At 39.9% G+C, this 19,017-nt stretch overlaps 2 protein-coding genes and 1 long non-coding RNA gene across 39 annotated transcripts in view; 1 reads left to right on the top strand and 2 right to left on the bottom strand.

Annotated features, from left to right (window-relative positions):
- NRCAM (neuronal cell adhesion molecule) overlaps positions 1-673 on the bottom strand; it is a 143,448-nt gene extending 142,775 nt beyond the window's left edge. For 34 of the 35 annotated variants that reach the window (XM_039726712.1, XM_039726713.1, XM_039726714.1 and 31 more), the window contains exon 1: positions 550-671. The gene's annotated coding sequence lies outside the window, so the exon portion shown is untranslated. Of the gene's footprint in view, positions 1-500 lie in introns of all 35 variants that reach the window. The other variant, XM_039726697.1, reaches the window with a different exon arrangement.
- Positions 428-17,815, top strand: LOC120510683. The gene is made up of 2 exons (XR_005629546.1): positions 428-537; positions 12,505-17,815. It is a non-coding gene; the product is annotated as an uncharacterized LOC120510683 (long non-coding RNA).
- Positions 17,589-19,017, bottom strand: part of PNPLA8 (patatin like phospholipase domain containing 8) — a 34,642-nt gene continuing 33,213 nt past the window's right edge. For all 3 annotated transcript variants that reach the window (XM_039726735.1, XM_039726734.1, XM_039726736.1), the window contains exon 10: positions 17,589-18,446. In XM_039726735.1, coding sequence (XP_039582669.1) covers positions 18,172-18,446 — 275 coding nt within the window. In that variant the 3' untranslated portion in view covers positions 17,589-18,171. The remainder of the gene's footprint in view (positions 18,447-19,017) is intronic.

The raw sequence follows: 19,017 nt of genomic DNA, 5'->3' as shown, positions 1-19,017 counted from the left end.
GAAAAAAAGAAAAGTACGGGTGATAAATAAAAGCGCAAGAGCCGGAACGCGGACGGCGGCAGTTCAGCACCGACAGCTCCTTCCCCCGCACACGCCCGGCCCTCGCCCCCGCCGGGCAGCGCACGAAATGGCGACCGAGCCCGCCCGGGCTGTGGGCGCGCCGCAGCCGCGGAGCGTCTCCGCCCGGCCCGGCCCGGGAGGTGCCAGCGGCCGCCGCAACAAAGCCCCGCAGGGCCGCGGCACCGGGCTCAGCCCGCGCCTCCTCGCCCGCCCCTCGGAGGAGCCCCGGCGCCCACGGGGGACAGGGTACCGGGGCGGGCACCTCGCCGTCGAGGCGGCGGTGCGGGGCGATGGATGTCACACTAGCGGTGCGGGGGAGATGTGACACCGGCGGTGCGGGGCGATGGATGTGACACCGGCGGTGCGGGGCGATGGATGTGACACCGGCGGTGCGCGGGGATGGATGTGACACCGGCGCGACGGCGGGCGCGGCAGCTCACCCTGCGTGATGCGCGGCGCGGTGACAGAGACGGCCAGGTCGGTACTCACGGGAAGGTGCGGCCCCTCTCTGCCCGGGGAGAAGAGGGTCCAGGGGCTGCTCGCGCTCTCGGTGCCGCTGCTCCTGCTGCTGCCCGCTCGGCAGCCCGGCGAGAAGAGCCGCGGCGGGCGCGCTCCCGCGCTGTGCGCGTCTGCGCGAGTCGCGCCGGGGTGGGCGCGCGCGCGGCGCGGGGGCCGGGGCGGGGCGCGGGTCCCTCACACCTGAGGGGGCGCGGGGCGCGTCCATCTTGGGCATCCCTTCCTGCCTCCCTCTTTCGCTCCCTGCCTCCGCCACCTGGGTTAAAACCCGGCTGGAATCGACATTGCAGCACCGCTCAGGGGCTCCCGGACCGACCTGGCCCTGAGCCTCCCCAGCAGTGCCCGTGCTCCGCAGGCCCTCGGGCGCCGCCTGTGCCCTGCCCCGGCTGGGGACAGCCGAGCGCTCCCCGCGGCACCCCCGGAGCTGCCCCCCCGGCAAGGGCGGTGTTTTAAATAGCCGCATTATTTTAGCCAGGCAGTGCCCCTCTAAATAGATGGTTTCAGCGAGTTCCCAAACTGGAGACAAGGATATTATTTTACACTCGAGAATTGTCCTGTTGAACTCGTTAAATTTGCAGTTCACAAGTTCAGGAAGGCGGGCGCTTGGATGCGATCATTGAAAGGGAAGCTTTGCGTGACACCATTTGGAGAAGAGTCGGGAACGGGGCTTATTCCAACTAAACCTTTCTGCTGAGCACACCTCTCACAGAGCTCTGCTTCCCTTTCACGACAGTTCATTTAATGAACGACATCAGAAATTATTTTAATGTAACTTTAAGACTGCTTAGAATTGCTCAAAATTAATCCTACTATAACATAGTAAATGTGATTAACTGCTGCTACTGAATTTGCCTTCGGATCAGCCGCTATAGGAATAGCCTTTTGTGCATTGCAAGGTGGCAACTTTTGTTAACCATTATACATTTCAGGGAGCAGCTCTCAAGGTGAACTCTACAGTGATAATTTAATAGTGCAAAATGCAATGCCTGAGATGAGCAAATAGCCCTTACTCTGCATCTCTGCAGAAACCACATTACAACTCTGACAAGTTAAATCTGAACATCTGACCTTCTGAAAACAACACTTGAGATAAATAACAGATTCTGTAAATGATATAGCACATGAATATAAATATCCAAGGGTTAAACAATAAGTCAGACATTACTGCTTCAGACTGGAGATATTCAAACTTCTATCAATCTGAAGCCAGGATATTAATGTTTGAGACCAGAATATGCAAAGAAGATTAGATGAATGTGAAGAAAAACCATTTAATATACAGAGAGGTGTTTCAATGTTCTTTCATCTGTTTGCTTTTTTATTTTTTGTTATACACCTCCCATGTTTCCAACTGATTTATTTAACTACAAAACACTACAGTCTAAGTAAATGTGCATCAGTGTATACACAGATGGCTTTAAAATGCTAGGATACTGCCTGACTTTTCTTCCACAATATTGTCTCCCATCAGGAGTGTAGCCACTCCTGGCTTTGTGAAAATGTAGGTATAAAATGCAGAGAGAACGCTGAAAAGTTATCTGTCTGTTTGCATCCCTGATGGATTCCATTGATGAACCAAATCTTCAGGAGGTTGACTGTAGAACTGCAGGACACTTGAGGGGAAAGATCTCAGTTGAAAGTTTACCTTTCTTGAAATGTAGGATCAAAGATCTGGTTAGTATTTGGGTGGCCAGCATACGATTCTTTATAGGCACAAACCAGTGGGCTGTGGCAAACAACTTGGTGGAAATTTGACCACAAGACCCATGTAAATGAAGAGATTTTACTGGGGCAGGGAGGGTGTAAAAAACAACTCTACACTGATGTAATAAACAGCTCTACTGATGTAGGGTGAAGCTGTAGTGTTGCAGCTGGTATTATTACACCCTTGTGATTCCCCTCAGAATTTTAAATCTATATTTTTTTATATTACATAGATAAACAGATATACACGTTCAATAGCAAATTGTGGCATAATTCTTAGTAAACAAGTAAATTCAAAGGTTTATACAGCTAGGAGCTACTGGTGATGGCTTCTGCTTGTCTGGGTGACTGCTACCCATACTGGCAGTAGGATGGTGGCACCAAGCAAAAAGAAGCAGGTGAGCTTGGTGGCATAGACAACAACAGCCTTTATGACAAGCTGAAGTTTTGTGGCTGAAGGAATATTAGCTTTCAGAGTTCTCTGCTGCCTTGCATCTTTTCTGTAGTCATCATATTATTTTTTGTAGCCTTTCTTCTCACTTTGTCTGCTGCAATTATATCCATGGATGGGCAGTTCCAAGCATAGTCTTAGTCCTCATTTTCCTTTATTACCAGCCTTGGTTTAATTAGCTATCATCTACTGCTTTCTTCTATATTCATTTGTTGGAGTTTTAGTAGTCTCTGTTTAGGGGAGTACTGATCAGGTACACAACACATTTATTTGAAATACAAAATTGGTTCACAATTGCAGTATTGTGGCAAAGAAAAAAATCAAAAACTTGACTGTAATGGGTATCAGTTGTGATCTAGATCTTGAAAAGTGTTTGTAGGAAGAGGTTACAAATAAAATACCCAGAGAAATGATACTTTGGTAAAGGCTAGGGTCATTGTAAGGGGCCCCCCACTGGGTGATAAGTTACATAGACTCCATGTATTTACAGAAAGCTGATCAATAATCTTTATTTAGAAACCCATACTTTTATACCCTAGTTTTCTACAGGTGGACCTAATTGGTCCTCCAATTTAAATACTATTACTATTAGCTAATTATGAAGCCACCATTTGGCAAACAAATCTCCATAACACATTCCACATGCTCACAATATCAGGTGTATCAAGTTAAGCTAAGAATTGTTTCTCATTCTTTTCTCTGATCTTCTCACAGACTTTTCCCAGAGCAATGCTTGGGAAAGTTGTGTTTCTCTCTGTGGCCAGAGAACTGCTGTCACAGGCTAGTGTTAGCTGAAAATAATTCTTTGACATTTTCTTCCTAAAGCAGACATTTAAAAGAGATGTGGAAAGACATCTTTGGTTGTTCATCTCACCTAACTTTAGATGTCTACTATGGGAATGTCTGCATCTGAGCTAGTCAGTCTCTCCACTGAGCATAAAGGGAACCAGAAATAGGCGCTTCTAGTGAGTGATTCATCTAACCTATTTTAGATGTCTACATTAGAATAAGCCAAGTTGCATCCTAGAAATGCCTCTTTCTCTCCGTTGACTGTAACAGGACCAGCGGGTGTCTCATTTAGCTGTAAATGTCTACATTGTAAGAGTCTGCATGCACTCAGCTGAATGCCTTCCATGTGATTTTAACGTGAGTTATGCCACTGTCCCACTGTTCCACTTGTCTTGAGGTCATACAATGGTGAATGGAGCATGGTGTAGCCTGCAAAGTACTTTACAAAATGAAAGAGTGAGATGTACTCCACTGAATGTATTGAAAGTCAATAAAATTTAGATTAATCATATTCAGTAGATTTTGGGGGCCACAATCTACTACTGAACAACTTTTGAGATTAATTTCAATCTAGTTTGTTTATGGGCACTTCATATGTATTTTGGAGGTATTTTTATACTATAGTAGTAAAGTAAATGCACTTAACTGCTGGACTAATACTCTTCAGAACTCTTTATTTACTACAGCAGTATAAAATGAGAATATTTCTAAGCAGAAGAGAGACCAAAGACAAGCTCAAAAGCTTAACTGATAATGTCTAATGTTAAAAGCTGCACTTTTTGGTAACAGTAACAAATCAGCTTTCACAGAGCACCAGGCAGAGGATGCTTTATGTAAAATATGTTGAGAGCTAGGGATTGTACAGGAAAGACATTGCACAGAAGTGTTGTGATGCGCTGTCAACAACTGAAAAATAATTTAAGTCTTCAGAGCTAGTCTCTCAACAGACAGTTTGTGACTAGTTAGGTACTTCCGTGTGTGATTCTGTCACCTAGGCACCGATAAGCTGTCACCTAGGTTTCCCTTACAAGAAATCAGAGCTCTCCTGGAAGCCAAGGCTAGCAGGCTAAGGCAAGAGCCAGTTGGAGACAGCCACGTGGAAATGCCATGGTTTGAATCATGCCTATGTAGGACTTATGCTATTGAAAGCTGGTGGCAAATACTGCCAGGGATTCACAGGGTGAAAACTTCTTTCAGGAATGAGATGCTTGAATGAAAAATGAAAGGACTTGATTCTGTTATTTGAGAAGTAGGTGGAGAGGGGGAACTGTCGATGCTGTCACCTACCCCATCTTTCATTAGCTTGAGCATTAGAGTGCGTATAAAGAAAGCAGGAACACTGAGCTAAGTTTCTTTCACTTAATGAGTTTCAACTTCTCAGGCCACAAACTTTACAAAACATCTGAGGGTGAAGATAGATTTTCAATCCACCCTTACAGGATAGTTAAACACTGAGAGAAGGTAAGATTACACACATAAAATACATCTCACACAAGCAAGAAAAGTGTAATTGATATATTTGACTGTTTAGTGGGAAACTTGAGTTTTAACCCTATGTCTAAATGTATGTCACTGCTCTTTTTTTGTGTCTTTTTTGTTGCTGTTTTAGATTTTTAAGTGGCCTCGGTTGTCCCCAGTGGCTTGAGTGTCTAGGTTGTACCTTGACTAATGATTAGAGCATTCTCTCTTGTGCATATGAGTATGTAATAATTCCATGGAAAGTGGAATGCCTTCAGAAGGAGAGAGGGAAACACCATTTTAATTAGGAGTACTCAATTTCTTAGCTGCTAGTTAGCAAAGGCTGGGAAAACGAGTTAAACATATGTCAAACACCCTGAACAATTCTAATTGCAGAAGACCATCAGCTTGGTTTTGTGTCAAGTTTATTTGATCAGGTGGATGTGCTCTGAGAATGCTTAAGAGATCAAAATTTTCAGGTACAATGGAGAGATGAACTTTTTACAACATTTGCAGATACCATATATGCAGACAACAGTACATTTGTCCTTATTCAAAAGGTGATTTCAAGGGATATAAAGGACCATTGGAACTTTTCAGAAACTTGAGAGAGAAAGTATTATAAAATTTGTATTTAATACCAATTTTCTGTCATATTACAGAAACTACATCTATTTTTGACAGCTGTGCTCAACATGGTGAAATGGCTAAAGTCAATGGAAACTTGATGTTAATTTCAACAGGACCAGTGTTTTATCTGCTATGTAAATAAAGGAAGTCCTTCACACGTAGTGGGATTAAACTGTCTGCAAACACCAAACACTTTTTGTATGTATAATTAGATTTCACATTTTCCATTAGAAGAGGTTGGCTGAGACAGTTAAAAATCTCTCAGAAGCATAACTCAAGGTTCAAGGTTCTTGAAAAACTACTCCACAGAGATCAAAAGCCGACAGACACAGGCAGTTTGTCCAAAGGACTTCTAAAGTGTGGAATACTAAGCAGTCCCATTTTCAAAAGCAGGAGCCTAAAGTCAAGCTTGATGTTATGATTTAACCTGTTTCATCCTTCAGCAAAGTGTCTCACATGTTCAGGAACTTTGTCTTCAGTGGAGATTTTTCCATTACGGAAATGATCTAGGAAGAAATGCCAAGATTCTGGAAATGCCTAATAATAACTATTAGAGCTGTAACTTTTACTTTAGTGAAACTTTATTCCTATCCACCAACGATTAATGCATTTCTTTATTGTGCATATCTGTGATGTGAATGAACTTAACGATTTTCACACACATTCAAAAACTGAGAATGTATTGAAGTATTTTGTGATAACAGAGAAAAAGTGCAAAGCTGGTGAAAAAGTAAGGGCTGCTCCTTTTTCCAATACATGAATATAAATTTTGATCACATGTATAAGCCTTAGAAAAAAGCTAAGGCTTTGCCTGGGAAACTGAGAACACGGAGAGGGAAAACTTTGTGAAAAATTCTATCAATTAAGTCCTTTTGAAGTTAGCCTTTAGTCTTGAACTACAAAAATACCCAAAGGGCTTTAGTCTGCTTGCTTAGGATACACCTTTTCTTTAAATGTGCTGTACCTTCTGAGAATGAAATTCGTTTTAAATTACAAACACACCATTGCCCTAATGGCTTATGTTTGGATTTCTTTAGCAGTGAGAAAATCTCTGGATACATTGACTGGTTCTGCAGCAGAGAGATGTCAGGTCATGGTCCTTGTAGCTTTCTGAAGCAGACAACAGTGAACAATCAGCTTTATTTTTTCTGCATAATCAATCATATTTCCAAGATTTTCTTGTATTGGTCACGATATCAGGATAAAAATGTATTTTTAAAGGTCCAGAAAACTAACATTATTTCAAATGAAAGGTTTTACTCTTCATGGTTTTATTTATTGTTGTTCAAAATACAACAGAAAGCCCCTGATTTCTGACTCGGAAAATGTACAATTCACACTGGCAAAAGACTCAGGGAAAGAGGAAAAGCAATCCTTGTGCAGCCCATGCCCTCAGTCACAGTGAGTACTGTTGTGTGGTATGCGAGTATTCTCAGCTTCCAATGGCGCTGAGATCAGTTAATAATTCCTAGGGTCTGTCATAGTTCAGGCACAAAATGATGTTTAGAAGATGTGATTGATGATCACTGGAACAGCCAACCAGTAGCCCTTTGGAAGAGAAGCTGAGATCCCATGGGAATATTCTAGTTGTATGGACCTCTAGGTATGAACTAGGAATTTAGAAGGGTTCAAGAAATCTGCCTTAGATAAATCAAATACTTTAAATTACTCTGAAAAAATATGGCTGAAAATGGTAATTAGGGAACATAAGAAATTAATTAAACCCAATGCATTTGTGCATCACAAGAAATGTAATGACACATTTAACAAATTAAAGGAATTTTAAGATTTTAAAATACTGAGATTTTCCAAATGCTGTCAGGTAACATACTGGTAGGCATAATTTCCACATGCTTTTAAGATTGACTTGTACAACAAATTTGCAAAAGTCTGTTTCATGTGCAGTGGGAGCATCAACATAAACAGAAGGAATACCTTTCTTTTATTTCCTCATTCCTAACAGAAAATTGCATGGATACATAAAAAGCAAATATAACTATTTACTTTTACTATTTTGTCTCTAGCAGATGGGCTTCTGCTTGTGTTTTTGTATTCTGTTTAATCATTTCCAATTCATGGTTTACTGGCATAGCACTCCTCAGTACAGCACCAAATGCTTTATTATGTCCTCTTCTGCTTGATCCCCCCTAACCCTCTGCCTTTTGCCACATAGACCCTGAGCTTTGTTATTTTTCCATTCTTTTCTGGCAAGAGCATATCATTTTCCTTTCACAAACTAGAGGAAAGTTACACAGTTTCTAAGAACACTGGAAATTACTCTTCTCTGTCTCACTATTTACACTTTAATGGAAGAGATACTATCACATACAGAATTATCACAAAGTTTGGGTATATACCATTTCTGTGCTGTGTGTCACTCAAATACACATCACCCTGTAATTACGATCCCTGGTGTTCACTCACTGGAAGTGAGCCCCTTTTCCAATTTGTGTTCTAAGATTGTCAGTCTTTCATTCTGTAAATACCCTTACACCTTCCAAAGTGCTCAGGCACGGCTCACATTTAAAGAATTATCACTCGCCTCTTCCAGTGCCAGAACCTGTTTCCCTGCTTGCTGTGATGCTGACTGCTACAGGAGTCCAGCAGTTTCCTCAGCTCAGGAGTTCCTTTGAGTATTTTGAAAACTTTCAGAAGCAAATTAGTGTACTTATCAGCTATATGGTCTCAAATCAGATGGCTGAAGTGACCACAGAGCACAGACTGTATGATAATTGTGTCATTCACCAAGAGTGGTGAAAAAAGATTTTCCTGGTTTACTCATGCTAATACCAATTGATTTTTTTTTCTTTTTTTTTCATTGCCAAACAGTTGAGGGAGGGGATTGTCCCACTCTGCTCTGTGCTGGTGCAGCCTCAGCTCAGGCACTGTGTGAACTTTTGGGCACCACAATACAAGGAATATATTAAATTGTTAGAGAGCATCCAAAGAAGGGCAACAGAGATGGGGAACAGTCTAGAGGGGAATAGGGAACCTATTGCTCATAGCAACCTACTGCTTCATCATGAGGGGAAGAGTAGGGACATGTGCTGATCTCCTCTCTGGTGATCAGCCATAGAACCCAAGGGAATGGCATGAACGATTACACTGGATATAAGGAAAAGGTGGAACAGGCTCCCCAGGGAAGTGGTCACAGCACCAGCCTGACAGAGTTCAAGACAAGTTGGACAACACTCTCAGGCACATGGTGTGACTCTTGGGGCTGTCCTGTGCAGGGCCCAGAGTTGAACTTAATGATTCTCCTGGGGCCTTTCTGACTCAGGATAGTCTATGATTCTCTGATTACTTTAATAATAAAGGCAGAGGGGAAGCAAGCCTAAAAACATAAAACATTGCATTTTTGTTGCTCCTTGGTGCTGAAAGTCCCAGCTGGTGATGAGCAAAGTGGTCTGCAGGCTGGCACTGGCTCTCATGCATGTGGCAAGGGGCAATGTGGGTCAACCAACCTTAGGACCTAGGGAACTGATTCTGTGACTTTTAAATCTATGTATGATCTGTCACTGTAGCTATGTAATAATTATTTTCTTATTTCTTGTATCATCTGTTGATCTAAGAAACATTAGAGCTGGACTCAAAGGTTTAGAAATGCTGTAACACTGACATTTTGAACTATTGTTTTTTTTTCTGTAACACTTTTGCAGTATACTTGTAATACTGTAACATTATTTTATGTTCTATGGCAGAAATTCAAGAATTAACATGAAGAGAGCTATCTTAGGCAAGTCCACTCTTTTCCAGAAATAAACAGAGGAAAAGATGAGCACAGAGGTTGTTCTATAAACCATTTACAATTGTCTACAACATCAGCATTGGGTTTCAAAATTAGGTATGTGATCTTTAAAGACAGTACTTTACATCACAGCATTAGAAGGGTGTCAGAAGTCAGACAAGTTCCACAGGGCAGAGCAAAAAAAATATGAGTTCTTCAGAATGGGGAACAATGACATAGAAAAAAAATTTATCTATTTTGGGAAAGAAAAAGGGAACATCTTGAAACAGTACTCGGGTCAGAACTCCTACAGAAATGCTATATACCATTTGTCCCTAGGGGAGTAAACCCAGAGCTGGATTCACAACAGCTATTGTTCTAGACCTTGAAAGCAAGATGAGAATAAGGCAAGGTGGCTTGTCTGAGTAAAACTTTAAATGATAGACATCTTCACCGTGATGAGGAATGATAGATGTAGTTGAGTGCACAGCTGACTACTTGCCACCATCTACCATGACACCTTGTTTTAGTAATGATAGAGACATATGCTTAGAGAGAAAGCACAGCTCTAGCACATATACCTGGATGAAGATGTAAAACACTGACATTCAGCCTTCTGTGATCTGATTCATTGACCTCCACAGCAGTGACTGCAGAGCAGAGGTTAATGCTAAAATATAGGCTAGCTGGAGCAGTTATTGTTTAATTTAAGCAAAAGGAAGGCTGCAGTGCTATATCTCTATAAAGCTATTTGAGCATGTCTGCATCAGATTACAAAATTAACTGCATTCAATCATTTTCTAATCTTTGTTTACTGTTGTGGAGAAAGGGTTTATGAGATTCAGTTTGTTGGCTTTTACAAATACAGTCTGACAAGGTGACTTACCTTCTGAAGAAGCTCTTTATTCTCATTTCTTTTTAGGTAACTAGAGAAGAAAAGCTGTCCAGAAACTGTCATAAAAAAGTACATACTTCTGAGCACCTAATTAGAAGTTTTCTTTGCTACTTTGAACAGGCTTTGGCTCTATTTTGTACAGTTTCATATTCCTTCATTATCTTCCCTTAGAATGCCTCTGGCTGCATCCCTAATGCTTCCAGGCTCTGGAGAAAGACTCAGCTTTTGTCCAGAGGATCCATGTTCCCCAAGGAACATGACTTCCACCATTCTGGTCAGAACACCTCCTTGTGCCCTGCAGTGATTTGAGGCTGCCAGCACATATTCCATACCCCCTCCATGCGGTGTGCTTTCATAGAGTCACAGATAGCACTTCTCTGGAAAAGCATGGCAGCACAGGCACATATTGGGACCAACGAGGTTTTACCAACATCACCAGCAGAGTGCCCTTTCACACAATAGAGAAATAAATTTGGAGTAACAGCCTGCCTATCCCTGTGTCACCCCATGGTGACAACCAAAGCAATACAAGTGGTTTGTAGCAGAGCAGCACCAGTGCTGATCCTTTGGCTTGTTCAGGAAACACTCCTTTCCACACACATCTGAGAACTTGATCTAACACCCCTCAGCCCAGCACTGAATCTGGCTTGCAAACTATGTGTCTCTTGTACAGTAGATTTCTCTGGGACAGAAGGCTGGCATGGGAGTCTTCTTTTGAGGAACTGTCCCAGGCAGAAAGGAGAAGGCTTGGCACCATCTTCCTGCTAAGAATAGCTGCTTATTTCACTAACATCCTTGTATGTCAGCTGGGCAATTGATATCAGGTCTGTCAGGGATACTCTCCATAGCAAAGGTTACTAGAACAAGGTACTTGCTGTCAGATGGATTTTATTTCTTCTAGAGACTCCACATCCCTGAAGTGCTTTTGCAATGGGGAATTTACCATTGGAACCTCTGCAGAGGGGTCTCTTGACACTGTTAAGACTCTCACAATGCCTTCAGGATTTGGCATTCTAAGTCCAGCAGGAAACCAGACATTTCAAGTATTTTGGGGACCTGAGAACTTGTCCTTTCCAGTGCTTTTAGTGACTTTGAGCTAACTGTGAGCTATTTTGACCATGGAGTATTGTTTTCTGAGGCCTGGCTGCAAGAGCTTCTTCTTTACAAGGAGCTATTGTGAGGGAGGAAAGCAAAGGCATTGTGTCCTCGATGGTAATAATGAACTAAGTCTCTTCCTCATTATCCACAGATGGAAAGCGAACTATCTTGTTCTGTGTGCTTTGACTTTTTAAAGGCCTGATTGGTCAGAAAGATCACTAATATGAAGTGGCTCCAATTTCAGTGTGAAGGAGAAGTATGTTGAATGCCCAGTTGCTGCCCATGTCCAGCAGCTGCAGTGTCCTATGCCAGCAGGGCCATTTGCAGGATGATCAAGCTTCCATGCAGCCAGAACTGTGTGGTAATGATGCTGCTTTCTGGGTGTGCCACAGGGACAGGACCTCACACCAGTAACCTCATACTGACAGAAGGCAGCAGCAATCCCACAGTCATGATTTAACACATGCTGGATACATGCAGTTCAGGAAACCAATCTTTTTTTTTTAACAGTGTTTCTTTTAAGTGGAATTATGATGCACCTACTGTAAATGTATTGGTTTGAAAACATGTAATGTTTACCTGAGAGGCTGCAGTATGCTAAGCCCTGCATAATAGATGAGGAAAAGCTTTCCATTTCTCTCTATCTGAAGTAGATGCGCTGTACAGAGCAGGCATAAAATATACAGGAACAATGTCATGCTGGAAGTATTTTATCTTGTTTTTTTCTTTACTATCTCCAATATACACAACCATATATATACATGAACCCACGCAATAAACAGCTGTCCAGAGCACACTTGCTTCCTGACAATCTCATCTAAGCTTTCTTTACTAATCTGCAGCTCTTCCCAATGATTTCTGATGTATCTAGTGCAAATTATTTAAAACTTATTCTGTATAGAACTATTATTGTTTTTACTAATGTATTCATAACTAGATTGTTTAGACCTGCTTGGAATGGACACGGTGCTCAGGTTTGGAAGTTATGCCATGCTTATGTCTTAGTAGATTCTATGAATTAATGCTATGAAGTCAGATTTAGCAGTGTCAATGATTTTGCCCTTTGACTCCTCATATTAAACTCTACCTGAAATACCTACCCTTCCTTGTAGGATGATGTAGACATTCCCTACTCAGCTTGTAAACATTCCAACATTTCTGTTTCTTTTTTCTTAGCAATATAGATCCTGTTGTCCCATTGTTACAAGGTTTCTGACTCCTCGACTCTCTTGCCTGAAAATACAATCAAACGAGGTTTACAAAACAACAGGACCATATTTCTGGTTTCCACAGAGCAGCCAGTGAGGAAGTATGGAACAGCATCTTTTGTTGAAATGACACCCTGGACACATGCCAGATTTTTAAGGAGTTACATTTGAGGATTTGCTATCCAAATTTTGAGACATTCTAGAAGACCATTTCCCTGCGGTATTAGTGTGATGATTATTACATCATTCAATTAGAAAATAATGGTGTAAGAACAAAAATCTGTTCCCTTTTCAGTTTCCAAGGTCTTTAAAAAGAAAAAAAGAGATTTTAAGTGCTAGCAGCATAACTTTGCTGAACTCAGCATTTCACTTCAAAGGTATTAGTTTGTCTCTCTTCAAAGGTTCCAGTTTGCCTCTGTAGTTTTACGTGAAAATGTTATATTACAGCTTCTTCCTGAAAGGTAAAGATATCAAAATGCTCCTGTATAGTTTTTATGCTATTGCAACTATATACGGAAATAGCTGTTAATGATATTGATATAAGAAATGAATAAATAAAATGAAATCATAAATAAAAAGCAAAACTGAACTGTTTCCATAAATTAAATATGCATTACCAGGGATTTAAGTAATACAGAATTTCATTGCTTCTTGAATCTTACAGTATATTGAAAATTGCTAATGGTTCCCCCTTACTGAAACTGCCAGCTTTATTAAATAAATAATTGTTTTTGTTTAATCTTGAAGAAAGAACAATTTAAATAATATAAGTATCTGCAAACAGTGAAGGCCATCAGTAGAGTATTGGACAAGGTGGCACACGGGAATTAACAGTCCTGTACCAGGAGCAGACACAACTGCAGGTAGGGGAATGAGGAGGCTCAACAGCGACCAGGGGAACTGGGGGGCAGCACCTCCTTGAGTTTACACCTCAGTGATGTGCAGCTGGAGCAAGGAAAGAGCCTACTTATCTTGTTCCTGCAGTTTGAGGAAGAGGCATTTGGCATGCTTATTTTTCTTCGTAAAAGAATATGTTTGCACCAAGAACATATCTTACTTCTAGCAGCAAACTGTCCTTCAAACAAAACAGTTCTGCAAGGTCTGAAAATTTGACTCACTGTTTAAGCAACAGTGTGAAAAAACCCAAACTGGGTTTTCTGTCTTGCCTTATGTAGTTGAACATAAAAGTCTAAGGGTTTGTATCACAGCTGGCCTGGGGCGCAGTCCTTAAGCTCAGTGGAGGCCTTAACATACCCTCCCCTGCAACAGACTATGTTTGTATTTCATACGTGTCATTCTGAGAACAATCTTGTAATGGAAGAAAACCAGCACTATTTGTTCACCCAGCAGAATATGAGTACTTTAATCTCTGATGAAAAATTAATGTGACCAATAAATAGTAAGCACATACCAAATTTTTCTTTCACCTTTCATTTGTCTTGTACTACTTCAGCCTGTATCAGCTCCCTTTACCAGCTCAGCAAGAGAAGCAAAATAAATGAAATATAAGTAATGGATCAAAGACAAGACATAATCCTTATCTATTAGAACCAAAGAAAAGAAGCTGTTAGACATTTCCACAAGCCTATGGATTCTGCTATATATGAGGGATTAATGAGCTCTCACCTGCCACAGAGGTTAAAGGGATTCAGTTGGCCATGGAATCTGGTAGGCACAATGCATTATAGAATCCCCTTCAGGAGGTTGATTTCTAAAATTTACATTAAATCAGTTTCTTTTGCTCTTTTGATTCTGTGTAACCATTCTGTAACCTTGCTCCTCATGGGTTTAGCACCTTTTACTTTCAGGTTAAATTTACTTTCTAAGTTTGAGCACTTTTGGTATTATGCAAGCGTTGTCCCTTAGCCTATCATCTTTTCCTTCTCGAAGTATTTTTAAACAGCAGCAGGTTCCCTCCATCGAGCCCTTGTTTTGCTGGATGAAACAAACCACACTCTCCTAATCTTCCCTTTGGCAGCCCTTCTTTGCATCTGTTTTAGTCTGAATATATCTTTCTCTAATAGCACTGACCAAAACTATAATTATAGTCAACTGTGGCTGCCTGCAGCTTGTGCAATAGAATCAGTATCTTCATTTCACTGCTGGAATGGACACTGACAGGAAGTATCTTAACGTGGTCACATTTGGACACTTAAAAGTTTTATTTTCCTTCCTTTGTTAATGAAAGCTCCTTCAATTAACATCTCCCTGTGCACAGATAATTAGAAGCTAAGAGGTGACCTAAGAGGGCATCTAAGAAAACCTAAGAGTCTTTTCTCTTTCTGACTTTGCATAAAAGGAGATTATTTTATGCCTATTCCTTTTCATATCCTAGTCTGCACTCTTTCTTTCTGCCTTTCAAAATCAAAGGCATTTTGTCACTTTTGCAAATTTGGTATTTTCCCTTTCCCAACTAAAGCCTAAACTCATCACAGAACCATAGAAAGGCTTGGGTTAGAAGAGACCTTAAAGATCATCTTTAAGATCATCCCTATTGCTGTGGGCAGGGACACCAATAGTTCCTGATTTTATTTCCAGGATACAGGCACATTTAAAAATGGTAACAATCATCTGGTCGGACAAACCTTGCAGTCGTCTCTGAATGCACAAGTTACCTAGAATGCTTATCTACTTACGCTCTTCTTGTGATTATTCTAAATTCAAAACTCACACTCATGTAATTTTTTCAGGTTTGCTCACGTTTTCCTGTCTGGGGAATTCTCTGGTGCAGTGATACAGTTATTTTAGCAGCTGTGACTGCTGAGGCGATTTCAGTTTTTTAACTGAATAGCCCCACAGCATTCCCAGGGATACTTTTTCAAAGCAGGATTCCTTTAACATGATGTTCTGCAGTAGAGTATTCCTCTTCCCATTGTTAACATTTTTATTCTTCAGAGGCACTTTTTTTATGCTAGTCTCTTCTCAAATCCATGCTGCACTGAAATCATATTGTTCAAAATACTCATGATCCCTCCTAGATTCATCTGTGAAGAGAATTATCATGTTCTTCAGTCCATCACAAAGATCAGTTAAAACCTGCTTGTATTTGACCCAGTGCTAATTCCTCTGCTCCCTATCAATAAACCCCTTTAATTTAAAATTCTGTTTTCTAATTTAGCGAGATCTCATTCTACTACAGCTCTTATTCCATTTTCTGCTGTTAAAGTATCATGCAGCATTCCACAGCCAATGCCTCAAACTTCCTGAAAATAATTTTACTTTATACTGCAGGAACACATCCATAGTAGTTAGGATTTCTGAGAGATTGCTGGTTTTTTTTGAAGTAACTAAAAACTAATTACAGCTCAAGTGAAATACCTATTGCATCTCCACATTTCAAAATGGTTTACAGAGGAGAAAAAACTCATTAGTGCCTGATGACAGTGCAGCACTTGCAATACCGAGGATCAAGTTAATTTGAAGGCATTCAATACAAGCACCTTGTGAATTTATGTACACAGAGGCCTAAAACAGTCTGAATTAATTACTCTATAGCTCAACTAAATTCCATATATACTTTTAAAAGCCACACTTAAGAAAAATACTGTTATAGCAATAAAGAGGAGGGGAAAAAGAGGTGAATGAAGATATGAGAGCAGCTTCCAGCAAAAACAGTATTGTCACAAATCCAGCTTTTACCCTATATTTGAAATAAAATGCTCAGAACATGAGGTTTTATTTATATAAAAGAAATAAATGGAAACATTATCACTTTTGTTCACTAAAGGTACCTGTTTCCTTAGATAATACTTACCCCAAAAAACTGTGACTGGAAAATTATGAATTCAGGATAATGCTTTTGATATCTCATGGACGATGCTGTGGACTTTGCTCTTTGCCAGAGAAGTATGCAATGTGTGTTATTTCATGAGACTACTTGATATTGTTTGTTTTGACTTATGGTGCAACACGGTTTAACTCTGTACAAAGTAGCTCTATCAGAAAAATGTTGACATTTCTTTTGTATATGCTTAAATCATCTCACACCTATGGGAAAGATTTGATCTCATTACTCTTCTACTCAGTTCTTAATAATTGAAATGCAAAAGAGAGACTGGATTGTGATCATAAATCTCTGCCTTGTGTGGCAAACATAAGGGAGAGAACGTGGGATGAAAAGGATGAATATCTGAGTAAAATGACACAGGTCAAAATTAAAAATATATCAAATTAAATAAGAAAAAAAGAACATCCCAATCAAATGTTTTCTTTCACATTCTGAATACGACGTAGCACCTCCAAGAATCTCAGCTGTCTGCCTCATAATTCTTTCCAAACTGAAGCCTAATAACACTTTCAATATTTTAAAATAAGTACAGAAGGTGACTATCATAATAAATGTTATTTTTAGTAGATAATGCAATGGCAGGTGATTAGCTCCAAACAGCAAAGTGACAAATGCATTGATTTTGGTGAAACTGGATGCTTTAGCTACTGCATAGAGCTTACATTTTATCCAGTCAATATTCTCATGCACTGTAGCTGTCTACTGTAAGACAAACATTCCCCCAGGCACCTGGCAAACAATCTTATTAACAGGTACATGTCAACACGTGACAGCAGCTGTGTCCACCTCAAATTTCACTGCACTGTTTTGAAGAGCTCCCACGTACCTTCCTGTTGCTGAGAATGCTGTGTGAGACACTGGGTTGTCACAGCTCACGGCATCCCTCATGGCATATGCAGGAAGCACACCCAAAGGAACGGGCAATAGGACTGGACTATGTCCTAAAAGTTAACTTCACAGCCCTGACATAATTTCAGGAGAATGCATATATGAAAGTTGGAGGACAAAAGGAAATTTATATAATTTGATGCTGCAACTTCTAATTTTCTTCTTGACTGGAATTACACTTCAAGTCTGGCACCCAAAACTTAAGTTTCCATAAGAAACTTTCTCATTCATATGAACTATTTCAATATTTTCTTTCCTTTATCCTTTAACTGGAATAGCTGCTTAAGTGAAGTTTTGGGGCTTGGGATCACTTTCAAATAATGAGTTAATCAATCTGAAGTTATTACCATAAAAAAATAATCAGAAAGTTCTAAAAATACCAGTTAATGTTGATAATTTAATAGGCCATTTATAGTCATCCAAACATTTTACTCAATACTGTTATGTACAAAATCCACTAAAATAAAAAACAAATTTAAATGTTATCTTTCAGATGTAAAAGTGCAATTAACACAGGCAGAGTTTTTGCAAGAATATTACATTTCTATTAAATTCACTGCCTACATAAGAGCCTAACAGGTATACTGCCTACACTAAAGTGAATGAGGATTGTTTTTTAATTAACTTTGAATAAGCCTGGTAGTTGATAAATAAAGGTTTTCTGCCACAATCATAGCACATACATCCAAAAATGCATTGCACAATTGTTTCCATAATTTTCAGTTTTACCGACTTTAGAAATTAAGGTAGAGCAACAGTAAGGTTCATTAAGTTCCAAAAATAATTAACACCATAAAACCTTGTAATGAGTGTGCACAGAACAGCCATCCTGAATGGCTTTCCCCAGAATTCTGATAGCTTTCCAAAGATGTTATTTACCCTGAATCAACGTTCTTCCTTTACAGTACCAAATGGATTTTCTGAAACAAGATTTACATTTATCTTTCATGCATTACTTATTCACAATTTGGAAAGAAACGGCAAGCCTTCATACATGTCAGCCTTTAATTTCATCCAGTCCCGAAACCTCTGCAAAGCTGATTTTTCTTGTGTTAATATTTTTGCAGCTTTTTTCAGTTTTTCTTCATTTCGTTCTAAATAACGAATTCCATCCGTCTGCAGCTGATTGAGTTTCTCTTTACGGCTTTCATCCAGAGGTATGTCTTCATTCATAAGAGGGTTAAATCTGAAATAAGTATCTGGAGGCAACAGTGCATCGAGCATGGTGTGAACTTCTGTATTGAAAACAAATGAAGAAAACAGTTCAATTCACATGAGAGAGTTGAACAGTCCTGCAAGTGATCTGAACAAAAACTGCTCTGGAATGACACAGTAAGAGTAAATATGTGCTGCTTTGCTGAGTAAACATTTTTCCACCACTGCCTCATCAAAGCCCCTTTCTCATTAGGCGGTTTATAAATGACCCTGTAACTCTGTTTACTCTGGAAAAGACTCATCTTTTATTCCAAGACAACTTCACTGGTATGACAATTAAGTAAGCTATGTAGCTATCTAGATTTTTAATTACATTCCATTCCTTAACAAGTAAGAGCATATCCTGAAGAGCAGGAATGCAACTTCCATATTCCCATTTCAGGATACCTGTGATTTGTTACACTTGGTAGTAACAGAAGTACGTATAATGAAAACAACATGTATTTTCTTCTGCAATCTCAAAGTAAAAATATGTAGGACTAAAGCTTTATTTTGTTTACAACTATTAATAAATTTTTAATATATTACTACAGATTTGAGGTTTGAATTTAACATGCATTTAATTTGAAATATTCAAGTTAAATTATATTA

Source organism: Passer montanus, unplaced genomic scaffold, assembly GCF_014805655.1.
Source record: "Passer montanus isolate IOZ18808 unplaced genomic scaffold, ASM1480565v1 scaffold6, whole genome shotgun sequence".
Lineage (NCBI taxonomy): Eukaryota > Metazoa > Chordata > Aves > Passeriformes > Passeridae > Passer > Passer montanus.
This window is presented reverse-complemented; position numbering and strand designations above follow the sequence as displayed.